We start from the raw sequence: 13,425 nt of genomic DNA on the forward strand, positions 1-13,425 counted from the left end.
ACCTGCATGTTGTACTCTGTCCACACATCATTAGCAGACTCGCATGTCTCATTAAAATCACTGCAAACATTTGTTTTGTTGTTATTGTGCATCTTAAGTTTCAGTTATTTCTAAATTGGAAGAATTAGGAGAAACACATTTATCTATAAAGAAGCAAATCTTTGAAAACTTGGGCTGTCAAAATTAACACATTAATAACGCATTAACGCAACCTAATTTTATTAGCATGCGATTAACGCAGCGCACATTTCCTGCTTGACCTGTGGCCTAGCCCATAATAGGAAAAATCGAAAATGCAGTCATGGACAGTAAAGACTGCAAATAAATTCATTTACAAAACAATGTCTGCAGATACTTTGCAACACCTGCCACATCCATACCTTGTGAAAGATTGTTTTCACTGTCAGGGCATGTTGTTCAGAAAAAGCGAGCTGCCCTGTCATCTGAAAATGTAAACAGGCTTGTCTGTTTGAGCAACTGGCTCAGTGCAAAGAAAAAGAAATAATGGAAATGTGTTTTTTCTATGTTCTTTTTTTCCATGTGTTTAATAGACATGGACAAGTTCTTTGAAAAACATCTACTGTCTGAAACATGTCTATGTTCTTTATGTTTAGGGTGGTTTCACTAATAATAAACATAAATTTGCATAAAGCATCCATGTTTGTCATGCTTGTATGCCCATGTTGATTAGAACATTAAAAACTTGAAAAAAACAGATAAAAATGCGCAATTAAGTTGCAATTAATTACAAGTTAACTCATGACAATCGTGATTAATCGCGATTAAATATTTTAATCGATTGACAGACCTATTGAAAATATACTTAAACATTTTAAGCAAGTTTATTTAAACTATTAAAAAGCTACATGTTCATAATGGTGGTGCTGTGACAACTGACTGCTAGTCTAAACTGTGAAGTGGAAAATACTGAGCTTTGCACACTTTCATTTTCAATACAGCATATTAAAAAGAACATATGGTGTGTCAATATGTGTTGATATTGAAACCATGTTGCCCTGTCGTTCTGAATGACACACTCAGCTGTGTTGGAGCTGACACGCTGTCTCTCAGAGAGCAGGGCGGACGGTTGAGAGCTTTAGCTGGGAAAGGCAGGAGAGAGATTAGCCTAAACGACAGCTCTATTAGAGACTTAACCTGGGCTTTGATCATTTTCTGAGCTCCCTTTCAGATCAACCCAAGCAACAGACGGCAAATCTGACAGGCTCCTGCTCTGCCCCTCCCCTCCATCACTCCCTCCACCGCCACCACTCATATCCCTCATAATGTTCCAAGGCTTCACTGTGATCAAAGACCCCCTTTCTGGTGACTGAGGCTTCCATCTGTCTGCCCACAATACTGAAGACAAGGAGAGAGAAGCTGACTGTCAGACTAAGTGAAAGGAAGTATTTCACAGTATACATGCAAGTACAGTATGCTGGAGTCCAGAGACAAAAGTGCATGTGATTTTTCTCTGTCACCTCCTCCCTTCTTCCTTCACTCTCTATCTGAAGTGAAGCATAACAACTTGTGCCAGCTACTCCCCTCGAGTGTCAAATGTGATCGGTACAAACATACATTTCTATACACTGCTATAAAAGCAGACTGTACAAAGCAGACAGATAAGGGCATATTCATTTTGAAGCTGATTTGCCAAATAGGGAACATTCAACTGAAAAGGCCTTATTCATAAAGCTCAGCACTAACAGCTGTGAACTGCACTACATTTTCAAGTCATTTAAGCCTTTTTTTTTTTAAAATTGACCGTGGATGTGATTGCCTGAGCCACTCTGTTGCATACATGCTCTCAGCAATTTCTTCAGTGACAAACAATGAAAATCAGCATGTTAATCAAGTTTTACATTTTAGTTGGCAGGCTGATTCATTATGTAGCCAATGTATCATGCTTGAAAGAATACTGAAAAAAGGTACTTTTGTCTTCAAAATAAAATGGAAACATCACTGTATTTGGGACAATATTCAATCGTTAAATAACAAAAGCTATGAATAATAATTGAGTGATTACATTTATCCTCTATTAAAGCAGGTCAAGAGTTAGCTTTGTTTAATTATTTCTAGTGGCACAGGTTTATATAGGTAAAACAAACTATGTGAACAACATGAGTCACCAAATCCTACATACCGTGCACTTTTAATATTTGCCAGGTCTCTCATGTTCATAATTAAATATAAGACTAATTAAAATAGGACTAAAAGTCAGGTCAGCCATGTTAAAGGCTAATGTCAGCATGATAATATCCTCACAATGACTAATGCTAACATGCTGATCTCAAGCAGGCATAATATTTATCATGCTCACACCTGCAGTGGCCCTGATGTGCAAAACACAATGACATTTCACAAAACACAACAGCAATAGAGAAACACCACATTCCAAAAATCATAACATTTCAAATTATGGAAACGGTACGGACAACAGTTCTTGTTTATGATCGGACAGAACCCACAAGTTTATTGCTTTCTATTTCCTGCTTCCTGTTTCTTAGCAGGGCTATTTGCTAGTTGCACAGGGTGAGAACACCAGAAAGAAGATAGGAAGTTACCAAGCTTGGAATAATGCTAGGCATAAACTAGAAAGTAAGGATGAGTGGATTCCGGATTACAGAAAGGTGCTTTCAACAGGTGAGAAAGTCAGTATTTCGTTGTTGTGTCTCCTTTTGTACTAGATCATCATGCTATAACTCAGAAATAAATGTTCACTCATTTCACATTGATACTGGATTAATGGCTAATCCAGAGGGACATTTTCAGTGCTGCAAAAAAAAAAACACTTGAGTAGTAGACATTTTCAGCTGGGAGACTTTGTAATTACCGCTGAAGAATGTGGAGACTCCAAAAGGGAGCTCTCTTTTACCAGTATGCATTACCAGAACTAATGTCTTTCACCCAAAAAAAAGCTGGGATAGACTCCAGGAGATCCCCATGACCCTATTAGGAATAGGGGGTATAGATAAAGGATGGATGGATTATTCTGTGCTTGTAAAATGTTTCTTAATAATGTATTAAAGTATTACCTGAAATGCTTCATTAAACATCCTTTTGTTTACAGTTTGTATATTATAACCTTAAAAGTTAATTCATTTCAAACAAAATGTAATCCAGTGTATGACCACTTTAAATGCCCTCTTCCAATACTGGTGAAGTTACACTAAGGAAAGTTTAGAGCTATACACTTCTTTTAGAATCAAGGAATAGGAGCATTAAGAGGAGACCACACAAAGAGGCACAATTAGAATAGCCTGGTCAGCCAGACCCACTCCTTTCTCAGCGAAAGAATATGGGTCTGGACCCCCTGCCATTGAGAGGCTTTTCCTCTGGCTTCAAATGACCCTGGCCAATCACAGCCGTTTGTCTGCAATGGGGCAGGCTTTCTGCTCAGGTCATCCAACCAGATTTTCACATACCTTGCACATATGCTCTGACTTGTTGTTAATGTTTCTCAATGCCAGTCCCAAGTCCACAAATCTTTCTACAACTAGCTTTTGCGGTTTACTCCGTTGAAAAAATATGCACAGAACTGGAGATAACACAGTGTATACTCATGTTTTTACAACAAAAATGACAACAGTTATCCACTAGCGTCTCTACTCTATTGCATGCATCATATTGTTCATTCCAAAAAATGAACAATATGATGTGGCTTAATCTGCGTCCACTTGCTCACCCCCTGGAATTCGATCTCAACTGAAGAGATTCCAGACTTCCTGTGAGCCTTAAAATTTCAGTGTACACATTAAATATGGCTCCCCAGGTGCCTTTCAGGAAGAAACATCCAATCACACAGCAAAAATTTGTTATGGTCACCACTAACGGCAAATGAAAGCCGACGACTGCAGTTTTGAGAAAACTGAAAATGCAATCTGCAGCTTAAATTAAATTTTAAATTCTGGATCATACCTCTCACGGCTCTTTTCTCCATGTCCACAGCAACCAAAGGATCTTGGGTAATTGTAGTAGTGAGACCTACCTGCTATGTCAAAAGTACAGACATAAAACAATTTGTCAAACCTATATGGTATTTACATTACCCAGAAGACCTGTTACTGTGGTTCAATGTTTAGTAATATTAAAACAAGGGAATGAGGGACAGAAGACACTGTCTGGCCACATCTACTAGAGGGGATACTGGTGGTAGTCAGAGTTAGCCAGTCATTAGTAGCCACATCCCTGTTAGACACAGTCGGTCTTTCCATAATTTATTCACATGTATGACTATATGGGTACAGGTGTTGGACATGCACTACAGCTCTCCTGCTGTGAGTGAGTGCCAGTATACTGCTGTAGCCATGCTGTTTAGAGTGAATTTAGTAAGCACTAAATGGCCAGAGAAGCTTTGGGTATCAGTTATAGGTGGAGCCACATTGCCAGAGTAGATAAATTACTTTCTTTATCATATCTGACAGCAGCTGTTGACTGGAAGCTGTAAAGGCTTGTTGATGCTATGAGATTCAACCCAAAACTAGTTAAAATCAAAGGTCTTCCAACCATGGTTCAAAGCTGCAATTTTGAAAACCACTCCAAACTGATGTGTATCTGGTAAAAAGCACTGATCATTAAAGCTGCAGGTACTAAATCGGTAATCAACCCTCCCTGCACAAAATCCGACCCCAGTCAGTCTGAAATTTAAAAATAAAAGCAGATAATGATCTCGCAAAGGGACTTACCAAACCTTCACCAATTTGTCTTTACAGCATGTTTTCTTTTTTTTTCTTTTACAGTGCCCAATTTAGTCCAATCATTCTTGTACAAGCAACCACCTCAAATTAGCTTCTCTCGTATGTTTCATTTTGCTAGGTGTCCAAGCAGGCCCAGTTTTGAGGTGAAAAGCTCTATTAGTAAATTGTATGTTAAAATCTCAAAAAGCACTTCTAGCTGAAATCTTGATACTGCTATTTGTATTCTGAAGTGAAGATTTATTAAGACATGCATGCAGCACCAGGCCTTACACTGGACTTTCATATGCCATATTTAATAGGCATTTTGGTTTACAGTAAGTACATGGGAAGCATAGTTCACATCCTTGGGTTTTAAATAATCGACTTTAAAAGGTGTGAAGTAGCCCGCTCAGTAGATACTCTAACAAGTATGCATTCAGTGAATTTCTTTGTGTATTTTAAGGTGAGGTGGCCTGGGTGAGTCATTTCTGGTAATTGCGTCATCAGATTTTAAATGAAAAACACAGCAGAAAATTTGTGTTTTTCACTAATGCACATGGATATAGCAGAGTTGTACAAATGTTCTTTGTCCTCCCCAGAACAGGAAACACTAGTTCACTGCCCACAACATTTATTCATTTCTAACTCTCTACTGAGCCTCCTTCCATCTGTTGATCTTCCTCTGTCAAACACACACACTCATAAAGACACACCTCGAATTTGGCTGAGAACATGTTTTGCCTCAGGGCTTCTGTCTTGCTCCTACCCCATTACAAGGCTAATGAAAGCAACGAGATGATCAAATCACACTGCTTAACCCTAATAAAAAAAAGTGACCTCTGTGCACGAACACACAAACACATGCATATTTATACACACCAAGTAATTGATCCAGTACAGTTAAATATATAGAAAAAAGGGGTGTAGGAAGATTTCAAATATATGTTGTGACTGTCATATTTATATGTGTATTTTTACTCATGTAGATGTAGTGTTGATTATGTGAATTATTCATTAATTTATGAATAATAAATGTGCTGTGATAACTGGAACACCTGGCTCTGATTAGCTGCTTATAAGTAGGAAAGACTTTAGAATGACTGTAGCTTGTCACAGTTCATTCATATTCAGTTATTCATTCAGTCTTTTTTGTTTTGTCATGATTCACTAGATTTTAGACCCTGCAAGTCACACTTATCTAGCAGTAACCTTATTAAACCCATTTTTAGCACTCTATCAATGACTGCAGAAGGGGTGGACATATCAAGCCCGCTTCCAGGTTTCAAGCCATATAGGAAATAGTACCTGGCTCCAACAAGCACTGGCTCCCATTGACTTCTATTAAAAAAATCAGCGCTAATTACTAAGTCACTATTGTTGGCACAGTAATCATTGTGGCTTTGTCGTCTTTGTTTGAAAGCGCTCTTAATATTTTTTTTGATGATGGTATTTGCTCCGTAACACAAGATATTAAGGTAAATAACTGACCAATCACGTGCCTCCTTTAATCCATGTCACCTTGTTGCACCCCCACGTGGGGATGATTGACGAGTTTGATTGACAGGTTGCTTTACCCATAGATGTTATGGCTTTACGCCACCTGTCCCTCTGTGGTTGGAATGCATTTGCTGCTCTTTCCAGGGGGCATGTACGTTCAACAAGCTCGCTGCTGATTGGCTCAGTGGCTGTCATGGGAACATTCTCTAGACACTGCTTTATTGTCCAAATATGGAACTTCTGGCTCCACAAAAGCAAAATGGCGACTGAATTGGATTCAGCTTTGTGGTACATAACGTCATGGGTGACGTCAAACTGTATAGGCCCACCCCCTACACACCATCAAAGCATTCTACATGTATTTGGACTTTTCCCTGGTGACCCTGCCTGCCTTTTACTGGCCACTACTATCTGCTGACTTTGCAAGCCTTTACTTGCCATTGCTGACCGAAATAAATATGAACTGTTCCTTGACATCTCTGAATAGTACTATTGCATCCTGGGTATCTGAGCTGTGACAATACAATCTGGCCAGGATGGACTCACACACAAGAAGTGTGAAGAAGTTGCTCAGCTGATGATATCCACTGCCATGAGCAGAAGCTCTCTTCCCTAAGTAAGGGGCTTGCAGGGGTTCTTCGCTCACCATGAATGAATTCTGGGACCCATCACCTGTCAGGGATCATGCATGCCGTTCCTTACCATGCGCTTGTGTAACAGAGTTAGTGATTTGCCATAATTCATTATTTTCTAAAATTATAGCTACTTTAGATGGCATAGCCCTGGCCTCCAGCACTACTATGAAAAACCTTGAAGTTATTTTTGACCAGGACATGTCCTTTAACTCACACATAAAACAAATCTCTAGAACTGCCTTCTTTCACTTGCACAACATTGCCAAAATTAGAAACATCCTGTCTCAAAATGATGCAGAAAAACTAGTCCATGCATTTGTTACCTCAAGGCTAGATTACTGTAACTCATTACTATATGGATGTCCCAGTATCTCCATAAAAAGCTTCCAGTTAATCCAGAATGCTGCAGCCAGAATCCTGACAGCAACTAGGAAGAGAGATCATATTTCTCCTATATTAGCTTCTCTTCATTGGCTCCCTGTAAGATACAGAATAGAATTTAAAATCCTTCTTCTCATATACAAATCCCTTCATGATCAAGTTCCTTCATATGTTAAAGACCTCATAGTACCATATTATCCCAATAGACCACTTTGCTCTCAGAGTGCAGGTCTACTTGTGATTCCCATAGTTTCCAAAAGTAGAATGGGAGGCAGAGCCTTTAGCTATCAAGCTCCTCTCCTGTGGAACCAGCTCCCAGTCTGGGTTCACGAGGCAGACACTCTCTGTACTTTTAAGGCTAGACTTAAAACCTTCCTCTTTAACAAAGCGTATAGTTAGGGCTGGCTTCAGGTAACCCTGAACCATCCCTTAGTTATGCTGCTATAGGCCTAGACTGCCTGAGGACCATCGGTGCACTGAGCTCCCCTACCCTAACCCCCCTCCCTTCCGCTCTCTTCCTCTCTTCCCTCCTCACATATATATTCCACCACTGAATGTCACTAAGTCTGTGCTCTCTCTCTCTCCCCTAGTTTGTGCTCTCACCGTCTCTCTCCGTTCTCTCTCTGTACCTTCTGCAGATGTCCCTGGTCCTGGAGCTGTATATTGCTGATGTGCAGTTACTGGCCCCACCAACCTGCAGTGTCTATTTGTTGTTTGTTTTTGCTGTTCTTTTCTCTCTCCTCAATCCACTGGTTGAGGCAGATGGCCGCCCAAACTGAGCCCGGTTCTGCTGGAGGTTTTTTCTTCCGTTAAAGGTTTTTCCTCTCCACTGTCGCCAAGTGCTTGCTCATAAGGGATTTGTTGAGTTTTTTTTTTTTTGTAATGTGCCTTGAGATGATTTGTATTGTGATTTGATGCTATACTAATAAATTGAATTGAATTGAATTAGTATTTTGTTACTGTTTCTTCACATTGAACAGGGTTTTGGCATGATTATAGGCCTTCACTCGGAGTCTGTTGTTCAGCATGGCAATGCCAGTGATGCCCCTGCTAATTTATAGGGCTCATTCCAGGCTGCACTCACCAAAAGTGCAGGGGCAATTGCCAGTCTGCCACATGCTGTCCCAGCAGTAGGTCGCTTGGTGACGAGTGTGGATATCATTTTAAATTAAGTGTATTTTATTATTGAAAAACACAGATAATGCCCTTATATGTAGTAGTGGGAAGGTTGCAGTTCACATCTTTAGAATGACATGAATAAAGTGTATTAGTGTCATATAGTGAGCAACTCACTATTCTCAACTGTGCTACCTTAGATGCAGTTTCACAGTAAATTCCTATACCTTGAGTACTGTTAGTTTTAACTTCATTATTGTAGCGAGCCAAAGGTAAGAGAATATGGTCACATTCCGGAGTGAGGCAGGAGTGATATCCTCTGACAATTTATGACTATGAAACTCTGTGACCCACTAAGATAAACAACCGGGGATGGTACAAGTACTGCAATGTCAAGACTCCCCTTTTGACTATTCCCTTTTCAGGCAAGACCTGAAACCTATACAATGACTTATGAACTGGTCTTCATATCCTGTCCTTACATTCCTGCTTTGGTTGATAAACATGTAACTTGTGACCAGACTTACAGAGCATAATTGTCAGACTAGAGTGTGATATAGAAGCTATGCTGTTGTTTAAGTTTTTCCCGCTTGTAGTTAACTATGAAGTTTTGATTTTCATTTATGTTGTGCTGAAATATTCTGACTGACTGATTAGTTATTAAGTATGTCATGTGTTTAAACTTTGCTGGGTGGAAAAAGAAATTATAGAAGAAATTACATTCAGATCTTAGAAAAACAGTCTTAAAACTTATAACACTTAAAGAATAGGGTGATCTCTTGATTCACAGAGAATAGTGAGACCGCCCATCACAGTCAGGAGACTGAACCAAATATGGAGCACTTCCTGGACCAATCACATCGTGTTATGTTCAATGAAGGACGAACCAGATTCCCCCACCCAGCACGGCAAGACACAAAAACACATTACACAGACAGACACAGCCAAACTAAGAAAAAGAGAAAACAAACAAGAACTGAACCAAAGAACTGGAACTTGAAGCAGACTTGAGAATGAACTCTTGGAATTGAACTCTGGGAAACTGAACACCCCAAAGAGAACAGAAATGGACAAAGTTCCAGACAGATTCAAAGAAAGTTAAGAGATTTCCAGACTCTCAAGATCCTCTTGCTCTGAGGAGAAGACTCTCAGAATGAGAGCTACAAGAGAAACATGAGGTAGAGATTGTTTTACTGCCCAGCAGAGGAGAAACAAAAACATTCTTCCTGTTTGTGGCTGTCATGCAGCTGACCATGTTACACCAACCAACTCCATGAGATGACCCTGCAGCGGCCCAAAGGAGAGTGAGAAAAGGTGACGAACGGATCTAGGCCCGAAGCCCAAGTCTCCAGGGACCGCCTACTCCCGCTGGTAGACTTCATAAACTAGACATAATAAATATGTTCAATACATATATATATATTTAAATTTGCTACATTATCTTATCTTGTTCTAGAGAGAATGTACATGGAGTTGGAGTTGCCAACTGCTGTAGCTGGTTCCAGTGTTCTTTCCAATTCTATCCAATAAAGAAGCGTGTTGCAGCCTCGTCTGCCTCCTTTCTTACACAATGCAGAAGAGAGCCTGATGCTAAGCGAAGTTCTAATTAGGTCAGCTACAGTTGCTTATCATTAAACTTCTGTCTTCCTCATTTCCCACTGAAAGAGCAAAAGTTGCTCAAGTCAACTGCATCACCTCCATCTGAACCAAGAGGAAAAAGTCAATTGCCTATCGGTTCCTTTGCCAAATGGTTCACATCTGAGCTGAGGAAGGTGTTTAACCACACAGGTTTTTGGAGAAACTGGGTAGGCTAACAAATGTGTACGATGGATACTGTCATGGTTAAAGGTGGGAATCGAGTCCCGGTTCCAGTTTGGAACTTGTTCCAAATTTTCTGAGCACTTTTAATTATATGCCTCCTTGCTTATTAGTCCATCTTATCTTGCCAATGTGGTTTTCTGACAATTACGTGTCCAGCATGACCTGAAGTCTTGCAGCTCTCCCAATAGAAATTTGAAACAAGTAGTCATGGCGGAGAGGGATAAGGGGTACAAAGTCTGTCTTCATTTCACAACAAAATATGACAGTAGGGCTACTTAATGTAAAATAATCAAAGCACCTGTGACGTGGAGAATTTTTTTTACCATTACCAGTACCACACAGCAGGCTTAGCAGATCTTCATTTTGCTAAAAAAAACCCTCTAATCCTGTCTTTACCAAATTATTGTTTGTGCGCATCCTGTGCATTTGTGTCCATTCACTCATGCACTGGAAGCACTTTGATTACAAGATAGAATAACAGATAGAAAAGGAAAATCAAAGGAAAACTAAGACCTAAATTCCTACATAACAACACTATTGTAACCCAAGGATGAATGGATGGGTGTTGCCTACTAGTTGATGGGTAACGTTTTAAACTGTTTACTTGACGGATTCCCTCTATTTTTAGTGTAATTCTGTGGAATACTGTGTTCAGAATCAGATATAACATTGGTGCAAAAAACCTGTGTATAAAACCGATAAGCTGAATTGTTAATGTTACTTGTATTAATAAAATCTTAACAATTCCTATCACTAGTCATCTCTGATTAGGTAAAGAATAAAACTGATGATTTAATCTCTCTCACTATTCACATTTTTCTCTGCTTTCAAGGGCAAGGTAGCTCTCTGATCTATCAATACGTCTCTTCTGCTACACTACCTCCATTTCCTGTGTCTCCACTACCTGGTCTGTCTCATGCTTCTGAGATGTAAAGGATGTTCTTTAAACCAGGCACCAAACTTATACAGATACAGCACCAGCTCCAGGGGAGCTCCTCTGCCTGTACTGTGTCCTATTGCAGCAGACACTGACCTTAAGAACAAAGCAGCTCCTTGTCTGGCTGGGACTGGACAGTTCTCTCAAACCCTTTATGGGCATCGTCTGTGTAATGCTGCCTGTACTCCCATGTCTGTCCCTGAAAACCTTCTCCCCAACTGTGGCTGACTGCGTTTTTATTCAGAAGATAGATGAGATGTGATGATTCTACATTAGCTACTGTACAAAAGCAGAGTCAAAAATATGCAAGGGGTTACTATTTTGACCCATCTGGCTATATGAAATGACTAATACTGTCTGAATCTGCGGTTTGGACAACCCTAATCCTAAACATAAGGGACGCTTATTAATAGACACCTCAGTAGACTAATCCCAATTAACCCTTGACCAGGCAGACTGAGAAATGAAACCGTTCTTGTTAGACAAATGTGAATGCCTCACTGTTTGGAGGGTTAGTCGTCTATTGCAAAATATATGTATTTACTATGTATACAGACACTCAACAAAAATCCAATTACTATAAAAATAAAGTAAAAAAATCTCAGGTTGTAAGAATGTCAACACAAGGCAAGAAATACAAGAAACAAAAGTAAAAGAACACAACATTCAAGCACAGCGACCATTCCCACTTGTCTAAACCTATTCCCTTTACTTTAAAATTTCTAATAGTTTCATTCTTCAGGTGCTTTCAGACAGCAAGCAATTGCAGCCTTCATTAACTTTAATGTAAACAGGTCAGCACCAGCAGCAGTTGGTGTTCTCTTCAACCAGCAAAGTTCTTTGCTCTTTATCAGTACAGAGCAAACAGATGAGGGCAGAGAAATGGTATTGGAGCAACATGGGATTTAAAGTCAAATTATCTGGTTAGGGGCAATAAGTAATGGTTATCATACCAGCAATAGTTTTTATTATAACTGTGTCATATTGCTATACCATGTATTTAAGGCTGTAATCCACTCTATTGAGCTGCATGATAAAATTATAGTAGGCGGATAGGAGCAGATTTTGTTTGACAAGTTAGTAAGAGTTGCCTGTTGCTGCTACTGATTGTTGTGGACATTTACATAGAGATGTTGCCACTGAAATGGTAGCTACAGGTAGCATTCTTGCAGAATCCAGTCTCATGGCATACAGTAAGCTACATGCAGTAGTAACATTTTGCAATTGTCTAAAAAAATCCGAAAAATGCTAATCCTTAGTTGGTTACGTGTTAACATGTATGACCCTAGCAAAAATGATATTTCCGTGATGCAAAAAAAAATAAATAAATAAAATCAATATTGTCCTTACCCACTGGCTGGTAGCCCTGCCTTGTAGGACCTCCAAATGGGTTGCGACTGCCAAAAGAGCCTCCATCAATGGAACCATATGACATTCTGCCTGATGGTTGGTGGTGTGTCTGCTGCAGGCGCCCAGGGACGGAACAAAAACCTGAATAAATCAAGAAAACACAATTTATTTTCACTTTGCTCTGCCAATCTAAAAAAGTAATGCACTCACAGTCTGACAGTAAGTGAAGAAAGTAAACATAATTTGTATAATTTCTTTGCAGACAGAAGCCCTGTACAGATGGCATTACTCAAGGAGGGCTGGTTACAAGAGCCCCTCTCTGATTTCAGTCCCATTTGGATCAACACTGATTATTACTAAACTAGCTTTTCTTAAAGTAGTGTTTCCTACCAAAAAAAATATATTCCATTTACTTCCAATAACAGCATGCTGAAATATATGTACATACAATCTCTGATATTCCCAACAGTTTTCTGAAAGGAAATTCAGAAGCTCAAATGTGGATGAAGCTTAAATTTCTAGCTGTCAAGTTCGTAAATTATCAGAACCAAAAAAATCCTAATTCTGTCAGTAGGTTTAACTTTGATGTGCTGAAACAGCTCTGTCAAACACGCATGCACCAATATACCAAAATAATGAAAACAATTTGAAACAGAAAATTCACATACACAACATTTCATTATAGCCCATTATGGTGTTTGAGCTAGCATTCACTTAATATTATAAGTAAAGCATCAATTTAGCAAGTTTTTATACTAAACCTGCGTTCATTAGTATGTTAGATAAAACAGATAGGAACCAAGTAATGCTGTTTAATTCCTCATACTGCCCAAGTTAAGAAAAGCAACAAAAACTACTGCTTAGATATGAAACATTATGCTTGGTGCAAAAATATTTAACACATTTACAATAATAAACACAGTTGTATAATAAAGATGGATAAAAATCACCTAAAGCTCAATAATGAACACCAGTCTCCTTTAGTAATGTCCTGCATTGTCTGACTCATCCACCC

At 39.3% G+C, this 13,425-nt stretch overlaps 1 protein-coding gene across 1 annotated transcript in view; it reads right to left on the reverse strand.

Moving 5' to 3' along the window:
- Nucleotides 1-13,425, reverse strand: part of tsnare1 (T-SNARE Domain Containing 1) — a 130,297-nt gene that overhangs the window by 89,274 nt on the left and 27,598 nt on the right. Inside the window, exon 2 of the mRNA XM_026293782.1 lies at nucleotides 12,411-12,551. Coding sequence (XP_026149567.1) covers nucleotides 12,411-12,495 — 85 coding nt within the window. The 5' untranslated portion in view covers nucleotides 12,496-12,551. The remainder of the gene's footprint in view (nucleotides 1-12,410; nucleotides 12,552-13,425) is intronic.

Source organism: Mastacembelus armatus, chromosome 16 (genome assembly GCF_900324485.2).
Source record: "Mastacembelus armatus chromosome 16, fMasArm1.2, whole genome shotgun sequence".
Taxonomy (NCBI): domain Eukaryota; kingdom Metazoa; phylum Chordata; class Actinopteri; order Synbranchiformes; family Mastacembelidae; genus Mastacembelus; species Mastacembelus armatus.